We start from the raw sequence: 26,592 nt of genomic DNA on the forward strand, positions 1-26,592 counted from the left end.
ACTATTCTTTCTATGTGGCAAATAAACTTTTGCAAAGGTTTTAGTTGCTTTCATTATATTTCCACCATTTAGTTTTGATTTCAAAAGTTTCTTTGTAAAAGCTTATTTTGAAATTAAATGATCAGTTTGTGACAAAGAATAAATGTTTTCTAAAACAGGCAGATAATTCTCACAGGCCACTAGGAAAGGTGTGGGTTTAATGCTACATACACAATGCATGTAGCAGTCACTGCATTATACTGAAAAAGAATTCCACATACCTGGAGTAGAGAAAGATAGACCCAACACTTACCACCATCGGAGGTGAACATCTCCAGTTAAAAGCAGGAGTATTAGGAGGAGGTTTTTCTCTTGCATTAGTTTCTGAACTTGTTTGACGTTAGAATGGATAACATCATCATGATCATTTCTTTGACTTGATTCTGTAAGAAATTGGACGCTTTCAAAATTCTTAAATATTTGTAGCCTTCTTCTAGTGCCTTTATTAGATCTTCATTGTTAAGATGCATTCATTATGTTCAACAATTTTGCCTGCCTTGATGGCTAAGGTTGCACACTTGTGGATGCTTAATTGCAGTCAGATATGTTTACTGAGGTCTTTTGTGCTTTTTAATAAGGAATCAAGTTTAGCCTTTGTTTTTTGTAATAATTTAAAATTATCTATATAGAATAAATATGAAATTTTTGCTTCTTTTTTGGCCAATTCATACCCACGGTTTGACTTGTTTAAAATTGTTGTCAGCAGGGCCCTTGATAGTACAAAAAGCAAAGGTGATAATGAGTCATCTTGGAAAATTTCGTGTTTGATTTTGACATCTTCAAATTCTTCCCTATTAGCCATTAGCTTCATTTGCCAAAACTTCATTGATATGTTCATAAATTGCTGAATGTTTCTGCTGATTCCAAAAATTATGATCCATCCAGCTAATGTAAAAAAGAATTGAATGCCTTTTTGCAGTCTATCCAAGTGTAAACATATTTGCTTTTTTTTTTCAAATTCTTTAAAAACAATGTCAATGTCAACTAGTCCTTCATTCCCTCAAAATTTTGGAGCACCCTTTTTTTTTTGTACAGGGAGTAAAGTATTTCTTTTCAAATCACTATAGATTTGATTTGCATTTATGCCCATAAGTAACTTGTATGTTGCTGGCAAACAGGTGATGGATCTATAGTTTCCAGGCTTATTTCCCTTCTCCTTCTTACTCTGAAATTGGAATAACCTTCCAGTTGTTAGACATTTTTTATTTGTTTTCTGATGCTTCCAAAACCTTTTTCATCTGGTCTGTCAATCTCAACTGTCGATTTGTCATCAGTTTTAGCCAGAATCTATGTCGCTCATCTGGTCCAGGAGATTTTGATCTTCTCTGATTGCATTCATACCATTTTTGCAGTTATTGTAATGTCTTCCATATAAGTACTTTCACTGGGTTTTCAACATACTTAATCCATGTTTGATTCATATTGTGACTTGTATTGTTTTCCCCACAAAACTTTATAAAACTTTACAATCTTTTCTTGTCAGGCTTTTCATTATTTGTCAGTCCTTTCCCATTTTCAAAGGTTTTACAGAATTGATGCCGATTTGCTCTAAACTGCAAAATTTGTTGGAATATTCATATTAAATTGTCATATCTCTTGATCTTCTCTGCAATAACCATGACACTTTGTTTCAGTTGTTCTATATCCTCTGCAATTCCTTACTCTCCAGGTAATACTTCACACACAGATTAGTTTTGATTTTCTTATTATTTTCTTAAATATATACGTATATATACACTGTATATTCAATTATTATGGTCCATTGAACAGTCAGGCATAAATTTAGACTGGATTTGGCATTTTTATCTACCTACCATTACTATTGTTCTTATTTGTTGAGACTTTTAGAGAGGTTCGGGGGTCTTTCTCAAGGATTTTAAGAGCCTTAAGTGGCATTTAAACAGAGGCACTCTGAATGTGTTCTTCTGTTTTAAATAGACAGTTAAACTTATTTTTTATTTCATGTATTAAAATACTTTAAGTGTAGCTAGGATCTCTATTTTAAAATATTTTTCCATCTTGATTTAAATGTATTAGATGCATCGTTTGATGTTTTTCTTCTGCTTTATAACATTAAATTTGTGGCCTTCCATTAGGTAAATATGGAATCTGCAGCTAGCCCGCTGTGGTCATGACCTTTTAATATAGATGTTTTTAAAAAGGGAAATACCTTTTAAACAGAAACCTGCAGAATCAAAAATTGCTTGTCCTAATTACCGGTTGACAGTGTTATTGTATGGGTATTCCACTTGCAAACTTCTCCACTATTTGTTGTTGAGCACTTTGCAGAATGCTGAATTAGATTAGCTTTTGGTGTGACCCGGGGTGGGATTCTACCAATTCGGACCAGTTCTATAGAACCGGTTGTTACGATTCTGCGCAGTTCGGAGAACCGGCAAATCGCACCATTGGCTGGCTCCTCCCCTCCCTACCCGCCCCGCCCAGGAGGCTTTCCTGAGGCCCAGTCAGGGGTGGTATTCAGGGGGTTGTGGGAGGGGGAAGTGGCCTGTGAGCAGAGCTGAACCTTCCTTAGGATTGAAGCTTCTATTTTTCAGTGCAGACTCAGGCAGCAGATTGCAGAAAAGGTAGATCTGGGAGTGAAGCTGTGATTCTGCGAGCAGCTCAATCTGCCTGCCTGCTTTGCCTGATTTTGGGTAAAAGTTTCTCTTTTTTAAAAATAAAAAAAAATCAATCTTTACATATATATTTACAATATTTACATATAAGCCACGCCCAGCCAGTCACATAACCACCAAGCCACACCCACCAATCAGGCCACGCCTACAGAACCAGTTGTTAAGAAATTTGAATCCCACCCCTGGTGTGACCCAACAGGGCTTTTCTTAATTCACATACCCACCCCCCACCCCCTTATTATGGTAAAAGACCAGAATAAATCAGTACAATATACAAAGGATATAGAAGTTTAAAACGAATATGAAAAGCAAAGGAAGATACTATGTAGGGAAAACAAGACCCATCATAGGAAATCCAGGCCTAAGAAAGAATACGTTAAAATATGGTTTTAATTTATATTTTTACAAAAATTCACATATGTGCATTTGTGCGGATGTGTATAAGAGTAGTACAGAAAGCAACTAAGTTTAACTATAAATATATAAAGCAAGTAAGTATAAAAGCAGGTGCTGAAAGGAGATGGAAACAGACAGACAGGGAAATGAAGAGCAAAAACGGAGAAGAGTTTTTCTAATAGCAATAGCACTTATATACTGCTTTACAGTGCTTTTACAACCCTCTCTAAGCAGTTTACAGAGTCAGCCTATTGTCCCCAACAATTTGGGACCTCATTTTACCCACCTCCGAAGGATGGAAGGCTGAGTCAACCTTGAGCCTGGTGAGATTCGATCTGCCAAATTGCAGGCAGCTGGTTGCAGCAGAAGTAGCTTGCAGTACTGCATTCTAACCATTGCACCACTGAGGCTCTTACTTGCTAAAGTTGCTTTATGTTTAAATTGCATATCACATATACAGAATGAACAATAACTCTCAAACAACTTTATAAACAAGTAAGGTTCAGAAAATGGGGCTCTTGTTTTATTTCTTTTTCTGTTTGTTTGCACCATAAGGAACATGTTAACTAAAATTATGAGAAATGGGGTTGGCCAATATAGAAATGGCCACAGCTGGAATAATGGCTGGGATAATACATAGCCAGAAAAAGCTTATGAAGTGGATTTAGACTGGAGCACATGTTTAGAAGAAGCCTGAGAAGAAAGAGGAGCTAGACATTAAAAAATAACTATGGATTTAGAATATAATCAATGACTACAGTCTCATATTGTGCTAAATTATGTGCTCAGAAATGGTTTGTTGACTAAGCACATTTCTGTGGTAGCATCACAGATTATGCTGTACTGTAAATCATGATTTAGAAATCAACTGTTTCAGAGGTGGTATTCAACAAGTTCTGACCAGTTCTGGAGAACCGATAGCGGAAATTTTGAGTAGTTTGGAGAATCAGCAAATACCACCTCTGACTGGAGATTTTACAGTATCCTCCTCCTGCCATGGCCACCAAGCCACGCCCACAGAACCAGTAGTAAAAATGTTTGAATCCCATCACTGATTGGTTCATACTATAGTAAAACTCATATTGTGTTTTAGGTTGATGTGGTAACCTAGGTACTGTTGGACATAGCAAAAGAGCTTCTCATTAAAATTGTAACCAGCCTGCTAATAGCTTTTTGCTGGGATCCAGTTTTCTTTAACAGAAGCTTTTTCCGAACCTGGTGCCCTCCAGATGTACTGCAACTGCAATTCCCAGAATCCCCAGCCTATCTAGACTGTGACTGTCCTGACTTGGAATTTTAGGAACTTTATTTCTGGCACATATGAAGGACACCAGATTGGGGGAAATGGTTTTGTAGAGACAATATGTTTCCGAACGCCTCAGGAGAAGATGTTTCATGACCGTGACCAGGAGAGAGCAGTTTCATGACGACCTTGAAATAATCTGACAGTATTTTGAAGGAAAGAGAATTTATGACCCACCTGCAAGATACATTTTATGAAAGCTCAGTTTTAAGGAAAATAGAGCAAACAAATTAGTCCCAGATCAGTAGACCAAGAGTGAGTACTGATTTGTTTATTTTTTTTTACAAAAGGACTGATTATTAGCAGAGAACTCTGGAAGAAAGTTGAACTGTGCCTGACAAATATTCTACAGTACCAAATGAATAATTTGAGCAAAATTAGGCTCTGGGGTTTATTTTTGGGACTTCCCCTGTAAACAATAATTAACTTTCAAACCAAGTAAACTGGTTCTGCTTTGTTTAGGAAACTCTCTTTGATCTCCTAAATCTTCCCTGGTAGCCTCACTTTCATCAGTTCCGTTTTCTGTCTCCATCCAGGTCATAGTGGAGCCTATTCCATTGGAGACTCATGCCCTTGATGAGAAGGTGCTAGTGAAAGTGGAGGAGAACCTGGATCTTGACGAAGAAGCAGCTGCTCTGATGGTTTTAATGGATGGCGGAGCGAAGGAAGAGACAGCTCCTCCTGAGAAGTCTTCTCCGGAGAAGGAATCTGTGGAGGCCGACCTGCAACAAGACGGAGATAGGCTACTGAAGAAGGAAGCCCAGTTATCTCCCAGCCTGGTGTCTGTTTCTCTTGAGGGACAGCCGCAGAAGGGCAAGAAGCCTAAAGTCTTGGAGCTTCCTTCATTGCCAACTCAAGAGAAAGTGAATGCAGCTGTTAACAGCCTCCTGGCACCAGGCGGGACGGGAAGCACCTTGACACCAACCACAGTTATTTCCTCCCATGCACTGGTGAGACCATATTTTTCAGCAGGTCTTACAGGATTTTGATCTGTTCCCATGAGCTAGGGATGCAACTGGGGATCCCATTCCAAAGTTAAAGGGATCTGTTTTTGTTTTTGTTTTTTGGTAGTGGATACATCTAATTTGAACGGGATGCTTACTCTTTCCTTGGAGCGCCAGGCAGAGAAACAGACAGACCTATCACACTGTTTCTTGGGGTTGGGCGGAGATTAACAGTAGCATTTAAGTCACAGAAAATAAAGTAATGAATAAAAAGAATTAAAGGCAAGAGATAACAGAGAAGAAAAGAACATATAACTAATTCTAATTTGCTATTTACTTTTGGGTGGAGGTGGGTGCCTTCGAGTCAGTGGTGACTGCCTGGAGATGTCCTGCAGTATTCTTGGCAAGATTTCAGAAGTGGGTGTGCCTTTGCCTCTCTCCTAGAGTTGAAAGTGGCTCAAGGTCACTCAACTGGCTTTTTTATCTAAGGCAGGATTAAAACTCACAGTCTCTTGTTTTCTACCCCGATAACTACTGCGCCAAACTGCTCCATCCATTCACTACACCCCTTCTTACTGCTCTTTCCTTACACTCTAACCTTGCTTCCACCACATCCATGCCCTGATTCGTACATTGTCTTTTGGGCTTTAAACTTCTCATCTTTCTCTTTTTGAGAACCGCGTCAGTTCCCTCTCACCCTGACTCTCAGATTTCCCTTTCCTCTTGATCCAGTCAAGAGGAAACATCGCTTGGACACATCGCTCTTAATCCCACCTGCCTATCAAAATGCCCCCACTCCCCTTTCTGTAACGTTCTCTACACAGCTCTACAGTTTCTCCTATCATCACCACCATACATAGAACTAACTGTCTGTCTGCAACCCGCTTCATGGCTAGTGCTTGGCGTATAATGCGTGGTTTGGCCTAGTTATTTATATTACCTAGCTGCTTAGAGAGGCACGCCAAACTGAGGAAGATGTGTTTTTCTATTGAAATTGCAATGAGAATATCGGTCTCTTCTCAGAAATTAAGAGAGTGCTATTCCCATGGCAAAAACTTTAAAAAAAAAACATTACATGAATTCCATCCCCCTTAAGGAAAGAAAAAGCCCACTTCCTGGGTGATTCAGCTTGCCATGGTAAATACTCAGTGAACGAACAGAAATAATACAAATCATAAAAATGAATACCTTATCCTACCTTACCCTGCTACATGTTGAGAAAAGTGATTGATGGTTAGTTTTACCATTGATAGACAATACTGGGTGGGTGGAGAAGGATAGCAGGGAACCCACCAATCATTACCCTAAAACAACCTCACGTTAAACTGCATGTAGGCTTTGAAGGAAACATGTCAACATACTTCCAATTCAAGAATTGTAGGAAAGCACATTAATGTAGCTGATTCATACTCTCTATGTGAACAACTCGCCTCGTTGTACTTCTTTAACAAAGGCACTTACTTTTGCATTCCTCATATATCCTTTCATCACTCGTTCATTCCCTTTTCTTAAAAAACATCTTTTTAAAAGTTATTATAGAGTATTATGAAATACAAAATACAAAAGTAAGTAGAAGAGCAGTGACGGGGGAGGGGAAAGGGGAAGAGAAGTGAGGAAAGATAGGGAGGGGAGGAGAAAAAGAAGCATTGATTTCCGACTTTCTCTGTTGTAGTAAAATAAGGCATTAACAACAAATCACAGCTTTTTGTTTTTCCATAATAGTATGAACAAGTCATTTCTATAAAGATCTATCAATCTAATTTGTAAAACCCAAAGTCAGAGTTTCATTCTTTTCTACATCAAGTTCAGAAGCGGTTTCCATGTGGAAACAAAAGTACTTATGTTCTTTTCTGTAATCAAAGTAATCAGTTTTGCCATTTCAGCCAACTCCATCAACTTCTGCAACCATTCTTCCATGATAAGAATCAAAGTGTCCTTCCATTTTTGTGCATACAATAGTTTTGCTGCTGTCAACATATATACAAAGCTCCAAATTTTTTCTTCAGTTCTTTTTTCATTAAACGAAGAGGAAAAGTTCTTTATTCATTTTTATCTCAGTTTTCAGAATTTTCTGTATTAAAATATGAATCATACTCCACATTTTTTTTTGCTTTATCACATGTCCACCATAGATAATAAAAAAATCCCTTCTTTATTTTTACACTTCCAACATTCATTTGACATGCCTTTGTACATCTTAGATAACTTACCTGGTGTTAAATACCAATGATACATCATCTTATAGAAATTCTCTTTTAGATTATAATTTAATGTAAATTTTAAACCCTTCATCCACATAATTTTCTCATTGTTCAAGCATCACAGTATATCCAAAATTCCTTACCCACTGAATCATACCATGTTTTTACATGTTCATTTTCCAAATTCAATTGCAATAACATTGTACACTTTCACATTTCTTTTGTATCTTATTTTCCACTGCACTCAAAATACTTCTTTTGACATTTCCAACACTCATATAATAGAGTGTGCAGAATCATGCTTTTGTACATAGCCATGTTCACTTCTTTTGATAAACATTCATTTCTTGCAAATGACCATATATTTACCATTACTTTTCCAACAGGATGGGCATATCTTAAAAATTTCCAGCCATTTCCTCATATCGATAAACATTCACTAAATATGCATTTATCTAGTTGCTCTTTTTGCCCTTTAGGTATTAATTGCATATGTTTATTCCATTGCTCCTACATCCCATGCTATGTAACGTAACTGCAAATTTTTCGGGTTCTCAGCCAGTAAATGGAATTGTCTACATACAAGGACATGCATATTCATTTCTCTGATAGCACAGCTCTAATACCACCACAACCCTTATTTATTAACTTATTCATTTCTGACCCACTTTCCCTCCCACCACCCCGCCAGTGGTTCTAGGTACAATATCAGATATTCTCTTGTTCTGTTCTTGGTGTTGAATGATTCAGGAAGCATTTAATATATTTTACTTGTACACCATTCCTGTGGCATTCAGCAACCTTCCTTCAATTCCACATTCATGGAAAACATTCCATACTTGGCACTTATTTATCTTACACTTTCTCTCAATTAATAAATTTGAATTAGACTTTCTCATGTACATATATTTATCAGGGATCTCTGCCCAACAGCAAAAACCTGAATCCTCATGTTTCATGTGCATTCCTCCTAAATTAGCAAAGCGTATGTTGACAAAATTGCACTCTTGTGCCAGCATGTTGACAAAATTGCATTCGGTGCCAGAAAATGGTGCTGTCCTTACAGCTTTAATGTGGGACAGTTTAAAGGCATCAATTGATCCATTCTCTGATTTTGTTTTTCCTTCTAGCCAGCATTATGTACCTGAAGGGTGGGGGAGGAACTGCAATCACTTTCCTTAAGATGTGCATTGATTGGTAACTTGAGTTACTTTTCAAGTTCCCCAAGTGATAACTCATTGCCGTAGTAGTAGGAAACAGGTTGCATATGAGAAGCAGTGCAGGCTGAACCCTAGGCATGTTGGAACAGTTTTCTCTGGTTCCATCTCGTGCAGCCTGTCAGTTGGACAGGTTTTTTTTTTAAAAAAACAAGCTTTTAATTTTTGTGATTATCTTTTACTCCCTCTGCATATTATATTCTATACTGTACTTCTTTATTTCATCCCCATTTTTGCCACAATAATTCTCTGAACAATTTCTCTTACCAAGCCTCTTTCAGTTCATAACTCCACCAAGCATCTTTTTTTCATACTTTCCCTTCTATACACTTTGTAATGCAACTTTTTCTCTCTCTCTTCCATGCGGTTCTCATGCCCTCTTTCCTCATGTTCCTTTTCCATTTGTTCTGCTGGGAGGCTAAGCTAATATTTTTAATACATTTTTTTCGTATCATTTACATTTCCTGCAATTGTTCTTTCACTGGCTTTGTTTCCTTCCATGTACATTTCCCCCAAGACCTACTCTTAATAATGGTCACTGTCTTAGTTTTTCATCAGGGTTTTTTTATTTATTCCTTTTCCATGATAGTTACAATACTGCATATGTCTTTTGAAGAGATACTCACTAGTTATTTTTCTTATTTATTCCTGGGTCTCCTAACAGCCCAATCAAATTCTGTACTCTCATTTTATTTCTATCTATCCACACATCCATGTCCCCCTCAGAATAATTCCCCCCATCACATCCATTCAGAATGTTGCACAATTTTCTCCAAATGCATTCCTGATTCATAGAATAGAATAGAATAGAATAGAATAGAATAGAATAGAATAGAATAGAATAGAATTCTTTATTGGCCAAGTGTGGTTGGACACACAAGGGATTTGTCTTGGTGCAAATACTCTCAGAATACATAAAAGAAAAGATACATTTGTCAAGAATCATAAGGTACAACACTTAATGATAGTCATAGGGTACAATAAGCAATCAAATCATACTAGGAAACAGTCAATATAAATCGTAAGGATACAAGCAACAAAGTTGCAGTCATACAGTCACAAGTGGGAGGGGATGGGTGATAAGGAATGATGAGAAGATTAATAGTAATAGTGCAGATTTTGTAAATAGTTGGACAGTGTTGAGGGAATTATTTGTTTAGCAGAGTGATGGCTTTCGGGGAAAAACTGTTCTTGTGTCTAATTGTTCTGGTATGCAGTGCTCTATAATGTCATTTTGAGGAAAGGAGTTGAAACAGTTTATGTCCAGGATGTGAGGGGTCTGTAAATATTTTCACAGCTCTCTTTTTGACTTGTGTAGTATACAGGTCCTCAATTGAAGGCAGGTTGGTAGTAATTGCTTTTTCTGCAGTCCTAATTATCCTCTGAAGTCTGTGTCTGTCCTGTTGGGTTGCAGAACCAAACCAGACAGTTATAGAGGTGCAGATGATAGACTCAATAATTCCTCTGTAGAACTGGATCAGCAGCTCCTTGGGCAGTTTGAGCTTTCTGAGTTTGCATTTCCTATTGATTTTCAAATTAGTGGAGGATTGTGAATTCCTGTTTTCACAGATCTCCGAAAGAGTCTAAAAGGCATCAATTCATTCTTCCGGATGTACACTTTAGCCATTTTGTTCATAATTAAGCATATACCTCCATGTATGCAGCAACTCCACTCCACAAGTCCAGATCACCTTCATTCATCTCTATTAAATCTTTCCCATTTCTCTTGGTTTTCATACAAAAAGTGTATCAGTTTTTCTTTCATTCACTTCATAACACTTTTTATCATTTACTTCTCTTACATGCCAAGTTGCAATCTTCTATGTGCCGTTGACCACATATCGCAAGTAAATTCCGTCAGGCCAGTTTTGGGTGAACTGTTATAATCCATTGACAGGTTTGGTGGATTGGATTGGTGTAAAAAACTTAAAATTTAGAAAATAAAAAAAAATGTGGTTACTACATGAATACAAAAATATTGATCTCTACAACTAATCAAGGCATTCACACAATACACAAGATACTTACAGTATATTAGTATTGCCTGCTGATACTCATAGTTTTGCCTGCTGAAAGGAAAGTTTGGGAATAGTTTAACATGTGCAGTCAAAACCCATTTTTATCCCCAGACATGTTCATGTTCTTCTCTGCAAGCTTCTCTGCAATCTGGCAAGCCAGCATACATGAAATGTATATGCAGTGCGACATTCTCTTGTTTTAACATACGTTCCGCTGAGTTTTAAGCTGTTCCCCAAACCTGGGATAGAACTTGGAGGTGCTTTCCAAACTGCAGGGGGCAAGCCTGATTTGAATAGATTGCTTAAAATTTCTTTCAAGATTATTATTTTTATTTCATCATCATCACCAATATCTAAGAGCTATACCCACACAGTAGGACAACTAGGGCCTTCAGGATCAGTTCTGCTCCCTGAATACTAGACCAGACACAAGAGAAATCTGAGGAGATATTCTGGATATGAGAAAGGAGTCTCTGATAGGTGAAAATTTATAGTTTTATGGTCTGACACTATTGGTTAAGTCCTTTCACTGATACTTTTACCTAGATGTTTCTGAAGAGGCTTTTTAAATGGCCATTAGGATTAGAAAATCCCAACTTCATTTAGTATTGGTGACTTTTGAAAGTTGATGTCTACTGACAATTGTACATACCTTGCCTGCTGAGGTGGAGATTGGAAAAATGGTTTGCCAAGTTCCAAAAATAGCTTGCAGCTGAATGATAAGCCTGCAAGTGGTAATGTCTATCAAACAATGGTTATGTCTGTGAAATAATAATGCATAATTTAAAAAAGTATGTCTCTTCAATAATAAATCATGATTTTAAAAATACATACAACCAGATAAACACCAAAGTAGAAAGCTGATACACAGCACTGATGCTTCTCTGTATGCAGAGAAGGAAAATGTCTCTTAACACCTGTAAAAAAATGAGAATATTTGCAAAGGAAGAGTTCTAACTCTTTCCTTCAATTTCTTTCCTTGTCTTCTTCCTGAAAAACAAACTTGGAAAAATTGGCCAATGGAATAAGTAGCTGTTTTGAAAAATTGGGGTGTTGCTAGTTTTCTTTTTTTAAAAAAAATCCTTGTTGTTTTATTCTGATCTTCTTTGCAGACTCCAGTACTGCTCACCCCAAGTTCCCTGCCACCCACCATCCATTTTTGGAGTACCCTGAGCCCCATTGCACCACGTAGCCCAGCCAAGCTTTCCTTCCAGGTATGGTTTGAAATATACATTATCTATGAGGGGAGAGAAAGGGTGTCTGTGAGGGGAAGGTAAAACTTGAGATTGGGATCAAACATAATGTATGGATTTGAAGTCATAATTTCCTGAGAGAGTGGAAGAAAAGTCAAGCTTGGCTCATAAAAGGAACACATGAAAAGCTGTATATATTTGGGATGTTTGCAGGCCTCGTTAGCAAGTATGGAATAAAGAATTGGTTTGAATTGGGAATGAACTTGGCTATGTTTTTGGTATATGGCAGGGGTCTTCAAACTTGACAGCTTTAAGACTTGTGGACTTCAACTCCTAGAATCCCTCCTCCAGTCATGTTAGCTCAGGAATTCTGGGAGTTGAAGTCCACAAGTCTTAAACTTGCCAAGTTTGAAGACTCTTGGTATAAGGCATATTTTACCAGATACCTATACATATATAAACATTTTACATAAGCACATCAGTAAAATATAGTCATATCTCATCATAATCATCCATAGCCGATCTGTGTCAAGATCTGATGTGTTCATAAGTTACTAATAATATCAGCTTTGCTAACCAATTGAGTAATTGGAGCTCTTACCTTTCCAATGCTGAATGAATCTTACAGCTATTGGGAAGACATGGGCAATCCACATTTTTGGGTCCAGATATCAGCTTCCATGCAATTGGAATGTAATTCAAGAAGGATACAAACATTCTAAAATAAACTTGATGGACCTCTTTGTATGTTATTTTTAATCAAGTCAAGCGTGGACCTAATGTACAATACAAACTTGACAATGTGTTCAACAGTGGGATTACAAAATATTAGTTTCAGCTCCCAATAGTCCTAACTTTGTTCTGAATTAATTTAATTTAATTTAATTTCTCACTGCCCAATTAGAAATGACTCTGGGCAGTTTGCAATACTATAAAAATTAAAAAAAATATTTAGAAAAGAATATAACTAGCAAGAGATAAAGAAAGTAGATAAAAGAAGAATGGAGGGTGTCAAATCTAGCCAACAACAAAACTCACAAGGGGTTCCAGTCATCCTAACTTAAGGCCTGGGAGAACAGCCAGGTCTTCAAGGCTACTGCTTTTTTTTTTTACTTTTAAGGATGGCTTTTGTTGGAAAGCCAATGTTTGTGTATGTGGTATGCATGTGTGGAGCTTTGGAATAAGGAAGGGAGAAGATGGAGTATTTCAACACTCACGTTTCAAATCATGCCCTTTCAAAACTGTTTTTTTCATAGGCTACGCAATCATTAGGCAGTTCCTAAGCTTTTCCCTCTTTCTCTTTTCAGTTTCCCAGTAATTCTAGCTCACAGGTTCACATCCCGTCACTCAGTGTGGATGGACTCTCCACTCCTGTAGTCCTTTCTCCTGGTCCCCAGAAGCCATAATCTTTCCTCTGCATCACCATATCCTCTACTCCTGCCAAAGAACTGGCTTGAGTCTTTTTTCAAGCACTTGGGGTCTACTTCAGCTAGACAGCTATGTTGTCCCTTCGTTAACTGGAAGAACCCTTTGATGATTCAAGCCGCGTCAGCTTGAAGAATGAAAATGGCATAGCAAGCAGATTCATCCATTAATCTTTGATCTGCCAGAATTTTTCTTTGAAACCAAATGGTGTTTTGCTGGTATCAAGCACTTGATGTGTCGCACTTGCTTCTTGTTGCAAAATTCAGGCAGCCCTCAAATATGTCTGTGAGGGCAATGAGAATATAAGCTTTATTTGGTCTCCTCTCCAAGAGGTTGCCCTTATTTGACACTGTTGTGGCAATATGGCTTTCTTTATCTGTCCCCTGTGGTGGTAGTCACTTTTAATAACAGTTCATCTGATGGTCCAAGGTCAAGAAGGCTGCCAATGTTCATCCACTTTGCAAGATAAATCAAGTATCTCACTTCATCTCTACCTTTTTTTTTCCTGGCTTACTTTTAGCTTAGTTATTATTAGAGAAGTAGATCCTTCCAGCCAGGTTCATGTTAGGAGTATACAAAGAAACCAGTGCCAGTCCTATTTGTTTTGTCTAGATATGGACAACATGTTGATATGCAAGCCATTTTTGTTTTGGCAGGATATACAGTCATAAGGAATTTTGGTCAGCTTTGATCTTGGATGGATAGGTGTGGGAGTGCCATAGCGATTCACATCGGTTGCAGGGGAACAAAGTAGAGAAGAGGAAGCACTGTTGATCATGTTTCTTCCAAGAATACTGATAAGTCATTATTGTATTTGATTTAGCTTCATAGGGGAAAAAAAATAATGGGATGTGTTTGCTGTGCAACACAGTAGGAATAAACTGTCAGCCATCTTCTATTTGACCAGCAAAAGCAACAACATCAGTTGCATTTAGTTTAAACTCTGTTGATAATGATTTTTTTTGACTCGCTGAAGTAGGAATGTTTCTGATATTTCTTTGGGAGAAAAATTCTCCATCTGACACCAAGAATATAGCTGGGGAGGTTTCGATCATTTCCCCCCATTGGTCAAAAGTCACCGATGCGTCAACATGGAGACCAGAGAATGAAGTCTGCTTACAGAATTCAAGACCTAGTTTTTGGGGGGTAGCAGAATGGTTTCCTTAATTTATTTCCTGGCGATCAGAGGTCATGACAGAAATGGCCAAAGGGGAAGTCTTAACCCTCTTTATTTTTGACTGCTTTTTATGGTTTCGTTTCTGTCATCATAGAAGAAATGTCAGGCATCAGCTATTATGGTGGGAAATGTTAATTACAGATTGATCCTGATCTCACATACCTCTCCAGTTTTCTTCCAACTCTTGAGTCATCCTGGAAACAGCAGTGACAAATCCACCATCTTAACAATCTCTTCAATTCCTGGAGCCAAAAAAGCTTTTTTTTTTTTTAATGGAAAAAGTGGAAATGGTATATTTCTATAGTTCCACATTTTATTTCAAGTGCATCATAAAGAGACTCTGCAAAGGGCTGCGTCTCTTTGTCAGTGGGTTTATTAGAACTCATATATTCAGATGTCAAAAATTTCATCACTAGTTTATTGTGGGGTATTTTTGGAAGTTATCCATAAGTATTTGTTAATGCCACAAAAGATACGCTATTTCAGAGGTATCAGCCAATTCCTAATCAGAGTTCCTGGCACCTTATATTTTTTCACAGAGTATCTATATCTATATATCACAATTTTATCTATTGTCAAGAGAGTTGTATTAAGAGAAAAAGAGATGGTTAAGATCTATATTTATCTTTTCATCTGTCCATTTTGATAGCTATTTTTTAAACCACAGGATGGGAGTGAGAGAAGATTCTTTTAAAGTGAAGTTGGAAAGCATTTGGCTCTCTAATTGTTTGTATGTACCTGTGTACAGATTTTGAAATGAAAAGTGTGGAGAAATGTGGTTTTGAAATTATTCCCAGTAGAGTTTGTAATGGAACGTCAATAATGATGGACCAGGTTCTCTTAAGAGCAATTTCCAACTGCGATGGTTGAAGATCTCAAGTCTTAGTTCAAACTATTGAGAAGATACCCCAGTCTGAAGCCTTTTCCAGGGTGTAGACCTGGGTGTTCCCTAAAGTGTTCCTTGGAATCCTTGGTATCGTTCCAGGAATACTAACAGTTACTGAGCAGTTCTTTAGAATATGGATAATGAAAGTGGGCTCTATAAGAGCAGATAAACACATTAATACCAATAAGAAGGATTAAAGCAAACATTTGATGAGGTGGTCAGGCCACACTCTGAACCTGGGTATGAGAAAATCTATCATTGGAGAATGACTTCACTAAAATTAGCGATCACTGGGGTTTAGATTAGAATGTCAGAAAATCCGTGGGTTAAAATCTTGCATATGAATCAGTCATGATGCAAATGGGCAGCAGGTAAGGGACCCAGTTAAGAAAGCAAAGGAGGAATGTGCCTGTATATCTTTTGGAACTAACAGGCTTACCTCCTCACAATTTGTACTGTACTCCCAAGTGATTTTTCTATGCTCTAGCAGAAGTCTCATTCAGTATGTAAAACTTTAATTAAATTACCTGCGAAACTGAGTGTAGAGAGATGAGCTAGGAGCAGGATTTCACCTTCTATATGCCAGCTTGCTTTTAATTCATTCCCTGCTCCAACTTTTCTGTGGGATTGGTGTAGAAGTAAGTTTAAAAGATATGTTACATTTATGCCCAATGGAGCTCTGTTGTAATTTTGAAGTGATGGGATAGAATCTGATTTCATAGGTAATTAAGCAAGTCTAACTGGATTTATTCTGGCAAGAAAGAGATGAAACTGAGTAGGAGATTCAAGATTTAATCAATATTTTAGATACCGGATTTGGGAAGGCTTCAAAAACACATGTTTATAGCCAGAAAATATGGTTTATTTTTAATCATTCTATTCTGTAGCATTAATAATAATGATGATTATATTTTTGTTGCACTTCCATATTGCCTCCTCCTGGGAGAAATCTAAGTGCTTTATCAGAGGTGGTTTACAGTTTTATTTAATAAATTAGGCACTTTGTGTAAACAGCAATCTGCAAAACAATCAGGTACAATTCATGGGTGTTACCATTCAAATCATGTGTAAATCATATGTAATTTGTATATAAGTAAATTGTGCTTTAGAGTAAACTGTGAGCACAGCATGCATGTGTATATTGCAAGCATATACATATGTATGTATGTGTGTGTGTGTCTGTGTGTGTGTGTGTGTGTATATATATATATATATATATATGCAGTACACACACACACATACACTATACATACAGACATACATATACACACATGCATGCTGTACTCATATTCAGCAAAACAGATGGAAAAGAAGACTATTGTGGCTGAGCACAAAGCATTTAAGCTGATGTGTAAAAAATGAACAGTTATTTTGTGGCACATTTATGTAATGCCACTAGTACATCAAGAATAAGTATTTGCATTGTAATAGATCTGCAGTATACTTTCATACAATAACTTTCAGTTTTATTTTAGCCTTCCTACATGCAAGCCATGGGTAAACCATCAGTAAAATTGCAAACATTGTTTCTTGTAAACTGTAAGTGAAATGTGGTTATACTTTGAGTACACCATATGCAAACAATGAATAAGTTATGTAAGCCATTATTGACCTATGGTCAAGCCATGTGGAAGCCGATGCAAATGTTTAAACCCTTTGGGGTATGGTTGCTTTCTTAAGTCATTGGCTTTCCACATTAAACCTCTGTTTTTCTCATGCAGGTGCCATTGGGCTTGCCCAGTTTTATTGAGAGCACCCAGCAAAGTAGCTTTACAAGTATCTTATTTAGGACCAATGGCTGCTTTGGCACTCTCTGTCCTGAAGCTTGGTCTTCAGGGTTAATTGTTTTAAAGTCCTAATAGGGCTTAGGAGGGTGTGGCTCACAGAGCCAAACAGTAGCACTATGGTCCTAGGCTTCTTTCCTCACTTCAACTTGTGCAGCTTTCAGAAACTTTGTGCTAGAGTAAGACAATATTTTGTAGCCATATATTATTCCTGACACAAACAACAAAAGTATCCCTGCTATGGCGGCATGTTCAAGGAGTAATTGCAAAAGGACTATTAAACAAGATTGCAAACATTTTATACACAAACACAGAGAGAGAGGGAGAGAGAGAAGCACATAGACACACACAAAGATATATAACAAATATATGTATGTATGTGTGTATGTGTGTGTGTGTGTGTGTGTGTGTATACACACACACACACACACACACACATACATACATATATTTGTTATATATCTTTGTGTGTATATATATAATTTATATATTCATAATGCAACACATAGGTATATTTATATTCCTTCCATAAGTAACTCTTCAGAATTCATAGGGCTATGTATTCCTTTATCTTCAAAAAAAGGAAAACAGATAATTTAGATAATTTACTCTGAAAGTGCTTAATGTCTTTCAAGTAACATTAATAAAAATACTTGTAAGTTGATAGTATTCTAACCACAATAGTTGTGGTTCAATACTATATACTATACACAATATTCTAACCAATTAATCTTAAATGGGGACCTTTCATGATTTACATGTTTAAGTCCACCGAAATCCATGGGTTTGCTTCCAAATTTTTTAATTGAACTGGGTGAAGGCAGTAGATGTCAATCCTTTCATAGCTTCCTCATGGTGAAAAGATGAAGTACTTTAATGAACTGTGTACTGTTTCTGCTTGGGAAAATAATTTAATGAGAGAGAAGCAGCAGTATCCTTAAAATACTCCCCCAATTTAAGTCAGGAGTTGTCCTTCTAGATCAGATGAGCATGAAAGTACATTTTCTTTCCATTCCAGTAAAATCCTAAAATGCACAATACATAGCATTCCTCACACTTTTCAAACAATTGGTTTGAGTGTGTTTCTCTGACAAGATTTTTTTTTTACAGCCATGAAATGCTGCACTTTGTCCTCTTACAAGATGACATTCAAAGGGAGGTGGCTTTTGGTATAGAAGAGGGAAAAGCTATCTGTGAGAAATTCGTATTTCTACGTAATGGCTAAAAGCTGCAGAAGTTCTAGTTGCCAGCTGGCCAACTTTTCTAAACGAGTAGGTTTAATAGGAAAAGTTGCCACTAATTTTATTTTTTAAAAAGGTAGGAATTCTTTGACAGTGTGCAAAAGGCAGGAATGAGCAGATGCCATTGCCAGTAGGATGTTGAGCTCTACTTCCCCTGAAATTGTTAACAGGACATGTATTCATTCAATACTGTTCAGGATGACCGTCCTAAAAGATAGCCATCCAGCCTGCACGCTTAAGACCATGTAGAAAAAGAACTTGGAAAATAAGGCAAGACTCACTCATATGTATCTAGTGAATTTCAAAACAATCCCCTTGTTTGAGACTGAAGTCTGACCTCTTCCAGCAAAGATCCAAGTTTCTGCAATAAAATTATCAAGTGAAAACAAAATTATAGATCAAATCATTTCACTTGACAAATAAAAGGCCCCAGTCTCTACCAGGGACCTTAAAGCACCATAAAATCTAATTATTTGTCATGGACTAGGGGCACCAAGTTTAATTGTCAATGAACTTTCATCCCAAAAAGCTAATACCACAGTATCATTAATTTTAAAGACCCATGAAGGTTTGTGTTTCCTCATGAAAAAAAATAATCAGGTGATGCCATTTTTTCCCTGGATTGTACACTGGGTTTTGCTCCCATTATAAAGTGTATTTTTCTGCAGTGCACAACTGGTACGTCAGCCATACCAGTTCTTTAATGGAATCAAAGTGGTGGTGCTAGAGAATTAGACATGGCGGAGCATTGCTGTGCAACAAGAGTACAATCCAGGAGAAATTGCTCAGTTCTGGGGTTTATAAAAAGCACCATGACTTTATTTCATTCCAATTCACATGCTGTCTACGTTCTGCAAGTCTTTCCGCTTGCATTTGGTCTTATATTTTCAAGAGGCTGCTTTTAGATGATTTTGAAAAGGTGGGACTAAGAAGATAGGACGACCCTCATGGGCCTTGAATAAAATAAAGCTGGAGCCAACCTGCATTAATTCGGCCTGGCCATTCTTGATGAAAAGGGCTAAGAGCTTGATCTGTCATTCTGCAAAGCTTCGATGGGAATGTGGATCCACATCTTTCGGACTTATGTTTGACCACAGAAATACGACTGTAGCCTCCAAATTTAATTGGGAGAATGTCTGGGGAAAATGATGGTTCCCTCCTAGGCTCTGAATGGGATATTTTGCATGGCCAATTCCAAGAATATTTAATTTATAGCAAGAGAGTGTACCTAACACGTACTACAAAACCAGAAGTGTCTTTTTTGCCTTTCTCACTTGAACATGTGGAGTCTTGATATTCAGAATTTCTTTCTTTCTCAGCGGCACTTTGAGTTGCTAAGAGTGTCAAGTGTAGCAGGGAATTGGTGAGATAATGTGAAAAGAACAGGGCAAAAATCCAGGGATTTAACATTTTTGGTTGAAGTAGATATTTTGTTGGGATTCTTTTCCCATGGAGGAAGTCCTACAAGATGGTCTGGGAAATTATTTATTTTCCCTGTTTCTCTTCCTTGTTGAACTGGTCTTGGTCCCTGAGCCAGAGGTGATAGGGATCTGTCCCTCTCTAGTTACCTCTGCACTGGGGTTTGGATCCTGTTTATTTTTATGATGAAACTCTCCGGGATCCTGCCCTTTAAATAAATTTATTTTTCAACAAAACTCATTCACTGCTGATTTCTTTTTATTTTCCGTTCCTGTTTCCTCCAGTTCTATGTGTCCCCTGGAAAGTTTTCCTCTCCCTTGGTCCATGTGATTGCTTAAATCTGTAGCATATTTACTTGTCTGGAGGAACAGCATCTATCTGATGAACCAAAATTCAACCAATGCTTTCCCTCGGTATCCTAGTGCATATGTTCCAACATATTAAAAAAATCAACAACTCCTTAACAGGGGCTGCAATTCAGAAAGGGAAGACACTCAGAGAACCATAACCTTATCCTGTGTTTTCATTTGGCTGATAAATTTGCTTCCATACCACAAATTTCACTTCCAAATGCTGGTGGTATAGACCAGGGATCTCCAACCTTGGGCCCTTGAAGCCTGGCGGACTTCGACTCCCAGAATTCCCCAGCCAGCTTTGCTGGCTGGGGAATTCTGGGAGTCGAAGTCCGCCAGGCTTCAAGGGCCCAAGGTTGAGAGACCCTGGTATAGACTATTTAATGCTACATTTTCCTAGGACAAGAAGGACAAAGTAAGTATTTTCTTTTGTCCCTAGCAGTGAGCGGGGTAAGGGTGCTCTACTCATTGGTCAAGAAAGAAGGGAAATAAGATAATTCTGGGGGAAGAGCTGTTGGGGTGCAAAACAGCCAATGCAGCTGCAACACAAGAATGCAGTTCCAACCATTTCTCATGTGGGATGAGCTCTGCCATGGTGCAACTGGTGCTCTGTGCAGATCCTCCCCGTCCTGCCTCCATGCCACCACGCCTCATTTGGGAAGGAAGGAATCAATTTTACGGGGAACTGGTTGGTACCCTCCCGTTTGCAACAGGACACATAGCTTGGGAGAACAGACCACAGCAGGCCAATACAAGGAAGGTTCTTCTGCCATATCTGAAGCAGTGGGGAATTCAAAAGCTTACTCTCTGAGACTACGAGGACCAAGGCTTATGGAGATTCTCAATCACCTAGGTCATGGTTGTCCCAAAGGTGCTTTTCCAAAAGGCAACTGGATTTCCTTGGGTTTTTTCCTTGAAAAAAATCCTTCTTCAAAGACGCTTCTTGGATGAGAAGCAAAATGTTTTCAAGGAAAAGAACCAAGGAAATCCAGTTGCCTTTTAGAACTGGAAATCCAGTTGCCTTTAGGACTACCAGGACCAATATTTCACACACAAGCGGGTTTCACTGGGGGTGAGTGGGGGCTTTGCAATTGCTACTGTGCATTCAATGGCAATGAGAGAGTTAAACAGCAGAGGTATGGACTTTTCTCACATGCTTTGGTGTTGAGAGAAAAAACAAACAGGTTTGTAGATGTATATGGAGCATCGGGGAGCGGCAAAAACTTTCTTAACAGTAGCATATTTAAAGGGGGCAAGGGCAGAATTTCTACTTCTGTCTCCCAACTAGCCTCTAATATCCTACCAACCTGATGGTCAAAAGTCAGAAGACAACGACAGAAATAATAACCTCTCAAACAGCACCATTATTTATTTATTGGATACTTGGCCTTTTTTAAGGTGCTCAAGGTAGCCTACGTAACACTCCCCTCCTCTTAGTGGTCTTCACACAGTAGCCTTGTGAGGTAGGTTGGGCTGAATGAGGGAAAATAAGTGGCCCAAAGTCACCTCATGGGCTTTCATGACTAAACCTTGGCTTCCTCCCTCTTAGTACAACACTTCACGGTCTTCACCCCTGCGCCAGAGAGGGACCTGCAGGTTCTGACCAGTTCTGGAGAAGCGGTAGCGGAAATTTTGAGTAGTTCGCAGAACCAGAAAATACCCCCTCTGACTGACCCCACCCCCATCTATTCTCTGCCTCCTGAGTCCCAGCTGATCGGCTGGGTCTTCTTTTGTTGCCCTGCACAGGAGAACAGAGCTGGAAAGCAGGTTAGTGGGGTGGGGAGGGAATGGGGATTTTGTGGTAACCTTCCTCCAGGAGTGGGGAGGGAATAGAGATTTTACAGTATCCTTCCCCTGCCATGCCCACCAAGTCACTTCCACCAAGCCACACCACGCCTACTAAGCCACACCCACAGGACCGGTAGTAAAAAAAATTGAATCCCACTACTGCCCTGCGCCATATGCCCTCTCAGTATTGCATACATGTTACATGCATTGCAAAATGATCCTTCCAAGGCTAGCCCTAAGTGTTATCTCTCTTCCCCACAGCAGACTGGATATACAGAAGAAAATGAAGCACACTCAAAAGCATTGTGTGTTTGGATCAACAATATGAATGTTTATGAACCTTTGTGAGGGCAACTGACACAGGTTTTATCATGCCTTAAGGCACTAACTGGCACATGCGGTAATTATGATCCTTTCCTTCTTTCTCCTTCTTCGGCTTTTCGTAAGAGCATGGAGGAACTCAGAAAGAGGGAGAGAAAGGTTGCTCACGTGGGATTAAAACACAAAATGCCCCTCCTGAATTGCATCTCAGCTCAACCGCAGAGGGGCAGCCTTTGGTTAAACCCAAAGTCACACTGATGCAATATTTATTTATTTAATTTGTATCCTTTATTAATAGCCCTTGTGCCTGCTGTGCAGGAAGAAGCCAGCCTGAAATGCTCCTGCTTGCATTTTCCCAGTGCTCTCTACTTTGAGATGGCTTTTCTTTACAATGGAGATAATAAAGAAAGGGAAACTTGCTCTTTCCAACAGTTTTTTTTTTCCTCAGGGTCTGCTGTTATGTGCCAGCATCCTTCTCCAAAAAAGCTTATCTGCTGGGAGAGAGTTAGAAACAGCAAGGCACAAGGAAGTGTTTTTGCACACAGTGGTATGTTAACCCCCACCACAGGTCAAGCAAAACTGCAAAACCAGCATGACTATTTTTTTGTTTTGAGGTAAATTGCAGGGTGAAAGGTAAAAGCTTTCCTCACCCTTTCTTTCTCTCCCCCCTCCCCAAAAAAAGATGTTCATCTTAATGCAGAGACACGGAACCTTTTAAAGGTTGAAAAACGACCTTAAAAACAAAATTTTTTAGTCTGCCTCAGGCCTCACTCAATGATTAGAATTTTTGATCTGGTTTAATAATACTCAAGGGGGGGGGATTCAGTTTGGTCGTTATTGCATCTTTTGGAAGCTTAATATACCTAGAGTGACCAAACATCTTTTATTTTAAAATACCATTCTTTATTTCAGAAAGCTGTCCTTTAGAATTGCTTAATATAATTATTTTCTTTGCTCTTCAATTTTCCTTTGTAAAGCACAGTTATAAAGGATAAACATTTTTTAATCCTTCAGAATGTATTTCAGATTTATTCCCTTTTCAGTTTTCCTTTATTTTTTCCCCAAGAAAATATGGCGTCTGTAAATACACCTATCTGCTTTTTCTTCCCACTGAAAATTGTAAGAATTTGTGTTACAGCCATGAAACAGCTGCAAGGGTAATGCCCAAAAGAGGACCAACTGAGCAGATATGCACAAAATTTGCATGTGTATAAATTTGCTAAGTATATACAGCAAATACACTCTAGGAATAGTTGTACAATGTAGTATATTGTATACTATATAATGTAGACAATTCTTTTTAATCTGGTATAGATTATTATTATATAATCAGGTCATTCATACATCTGTTCCAACTGTTACCCAGTTGTTTCCTGTTAATAGGCAACGTCAAGTCCTGTTATTTTTATATCTGATCTAGATCCACAGCCCTTTGAGTCGGATGGGCAACCTGGGGCTCTTCTGCAATTCCCAGCATCCTTTACCACTGACCAGCCTGCCTCAGCCTGCTGGGAGTTTAAACTTCAACATCATAATCGCCTTCCGATATATGATTGTCTGTAAAGGAATGTGAGCCACATGGCCATCTATTCCTAGCCCTCCGAATTAATCTCAGAACAGAAGATAAGAAATGTTAGAGCACTGCCACCTTGATTTTGTAACTCATGCGATTATACTATTTGCATATACAGTGGTACTTCAGTACTCATTGTTAATTGGTTCTGGGAGCCATGATGAGTACCAAAAACAATGAGTACCAAACAAATTTTTCCCATAAGGAATAATGTAGTGAGTCACAAGGCAACTGACACCGACAGGTTCTAGCTTGTGTGTTGAGTACCAAACAAACAACGAGTATTGGGACAAAATTTTCATGCCCAAATGCATTGAGTACCAAATTAGATGAGTAACAAAGCACTTGAGTACCAATGTACAACTGTATAGCCGATTATATTTTCATTACTTTGTGGATTGTTTAGTATGTGTGAGAAAGATCTACCTATCTAACACAAAGCTTGTTTGTCAAAGCACCGAAAGATTTCCTTTAAGAAAAATGGAGAGGGGACCATAGAAAGTTTTTGCACAGATCCTTCAGGTAGTCATTCTGAAATGTAGAAGCAATCACCATAAATACTCATAAAATACTTTTTTATGTACAGTATTATCTTTATATACACTCCCAGATTCAAATGCTTTTTTCACACAATTTCCCTAACGTACAACATGACATATTTAGAGCCCTAGGGAGCTTAGCCTCCAGAGAGTCTAAGCTTGCTTCTCAACCTGCCCTTTCCTCTAACTCTCTCTTGAACTTCAGCTTCTTGTTTCTTCAGCTCCTGCAGCCTTGATTTAAGGACTTCTAGGTCTCCAGCTTTCTTCTCTGGCGTGGCTTCTGTGTCTTTAAGCTTTCCAAATAACAGACATTCAGCTGGTTGAACTTTGCCTGGGGAGACAGCAGTTTGTAAAAGAAATTCAGCCTGTCACACTGCTGTTAAAAATATGGAGAGCCCTGCCAGGAAGTAATGGAAAAGTTGGCAGCTTTAAGTCTAATGAGTGGGTGAATCACTTGCTCCACCCTTTCCTTCCCTCTGGCTCTTATTAGCTGTTCGTTTTAAATGTAGCTACTGTACCTGATCTCTTTGTTCTTTAATTCATGCGAATATATTTCTAGTCTGCTGCAATGTGGGTGGATGCCAAATTTGGCTTTGTAGATCAAGGTTGCTATTCTCCTGGGCTTTGTCTTCCTTCCAGCTCCTTTGTCCCACCTGGCCACTCTTGGCTCTGGCTGCTTTGCTTCTAGCCAAATTTTTTAACAAAAGACAAGAAGGAGTTGTTTCTTATAGCTCATATGGCATTGGGGGGGTTGGAAGCAGAGCTATTCTGTTAAAGGCTCTTCACCAAAATCTTACCATCGCTAGTCACTGGTTAGGAAACATTAGCAGAGCTGCAACATTTCTACCTCAGGCCTTCATTGGCATGATACAATAGGGTGATAAAACTCTGACCCAATTTATAGTGTTATGGCAGGGTGGGAGAGTGTTGCAAAACCACCAGAAATAGTTCTATAACTGCTAAGAATTTTATTAAGCCTTTGGCACATTGCAGATTCGCAGAACATGAATCTATAGTTAAACTGAATGAAGGTTTAGTGATTCACCAATGTACAAGTGGGAACAACTCTCTGAACCATAGATCAATTATCCCTGGCTGATTATGACTATAACTGGTAAGTAAATTGTTAAATAATGTGTTGAACAAATCCAAACTCGTGTAAATGTTATAGTGGTCCTCCTTCTTTGACCAGAATCATTTTGGATCTTTTTAATCATATGGTCCCAGGTTCTGTCGCTTGCCCAGTCCAACTATGGTTAATTTCATCATGGTATTGTCTTCACTATTCATTGCCAAAACTGCACATCACTTGTTGAATCTGGAATCCATAAACAGCTAGTGCTGATCACCTATACCTTTCACCCAATTAATATTTGTGTGTGTGTGTGTGTGAATGTTGCTAGGGTTAGCTTCCCACCACCCACCACCCCAGCACAACTCTACTTTGGAACAAACAGTATAATAACAAAATGGTGTTTCTGATGATACAAACTGTGTCATTTCCTTACCAGAAATCTTAGAAGCACAAGTGGATGCTCCGAGGCTACAGAGCCATTTGCAAGCCACCAAAATTTGACTTCCCCTTAGGTTAGAAAATTGGCTGATGAAGTAAAAGTACTTTCACTCATCTTCTTGATCCTTAGTTGCCATCTAGATTATATTGATCTGTCAACATCAAATGATAAAAGTGGTAGAATTTCCATCATATGCAATGCTTCCATGTATAGCAGTAGTATCCCTGACAACCAACGTCTTGTTCTGTACTTTTGCCTTGCAAAGTGATTTCCTTTCTGGCAATATTACAGAGCCCCTCTTATTCTAAGCTATGTAGGCTATTTATGCTTCCTGATTCCCCGACTGCCCCAAGGTTTCTGTGCCCTGTCATGTTTTTAGTCTCAACCAAACTGACAAAATTGTCATTCCTTCAAAGAAACCGGACTGGCAACATTGACCATATGAATACATATGGAAGGATTTTGACTTTGTGCGCTGTTGTGCCAAGTGAACCAATTAGCAGAGCTTTCAATGCAACAAGCTCAATAATAGGTACAGATCTATATAATGCAATATAGAAGGTAATTTGGAACAAGCACTCTGCATCTCCAGGCTTGACTTCAAGGTTTGTGGATCCTAAACGCA

General features: G+C 38.4%; 1 protein-coding gene across 3 annotated transcripts in view; it reads left to right on the forward strand.

Moving 5' to 3' along the window:
• Positions 1–25,669, forward strand: part of ELK1 (ETS transcription factor ELK1) — a 38,051-nt gene extending 12,382 nt beyond the window's left edge. For 2 of the 3 annotated variants that reach the window (XM_026684166.2, XM_087956644.1), the window contains 3 exons: positions 4,911–5,324; positions 11,867–11,968; positions 13,255–14,813. In XM_026684166.2, the coding sequence (XP_026539951.1) occupies positions 4,911–5,324; positions 11,867–11,968; positions 13,255–13,353 (615 nt within the window). In that variant the 3' untranslated portion in view covers positions 13,354–14,813. Of the gene's footprint in view, positions 1–4,910; positions 5,325–11,866; positions 11,969–13,254; positions 14,814–21,781; positions 22,000–22,281 lie in introns of those variants that run through there. The other variant, XR_015747836.1, reaches the window with a different exon arrangement.
• The last annotated feature ends 923 nt before the right edge of the window (positions 25,670–26,592 follow it).

This window comes from Notechis scutatus, chromosome 2 (genome assembly GCF_049901735.1).
Source record: "Notechis scutatus isolate UNSWTSFEM ecotype Mainland chromosome 2, rNotScu1.2, whole genome shotgun sequence".
Lineage (NCBI taxonomy): Eukaryota > Metazoa > Chordata > Lepidosauria > Squamata > Elapidae > Notechis > Notechis scutatus.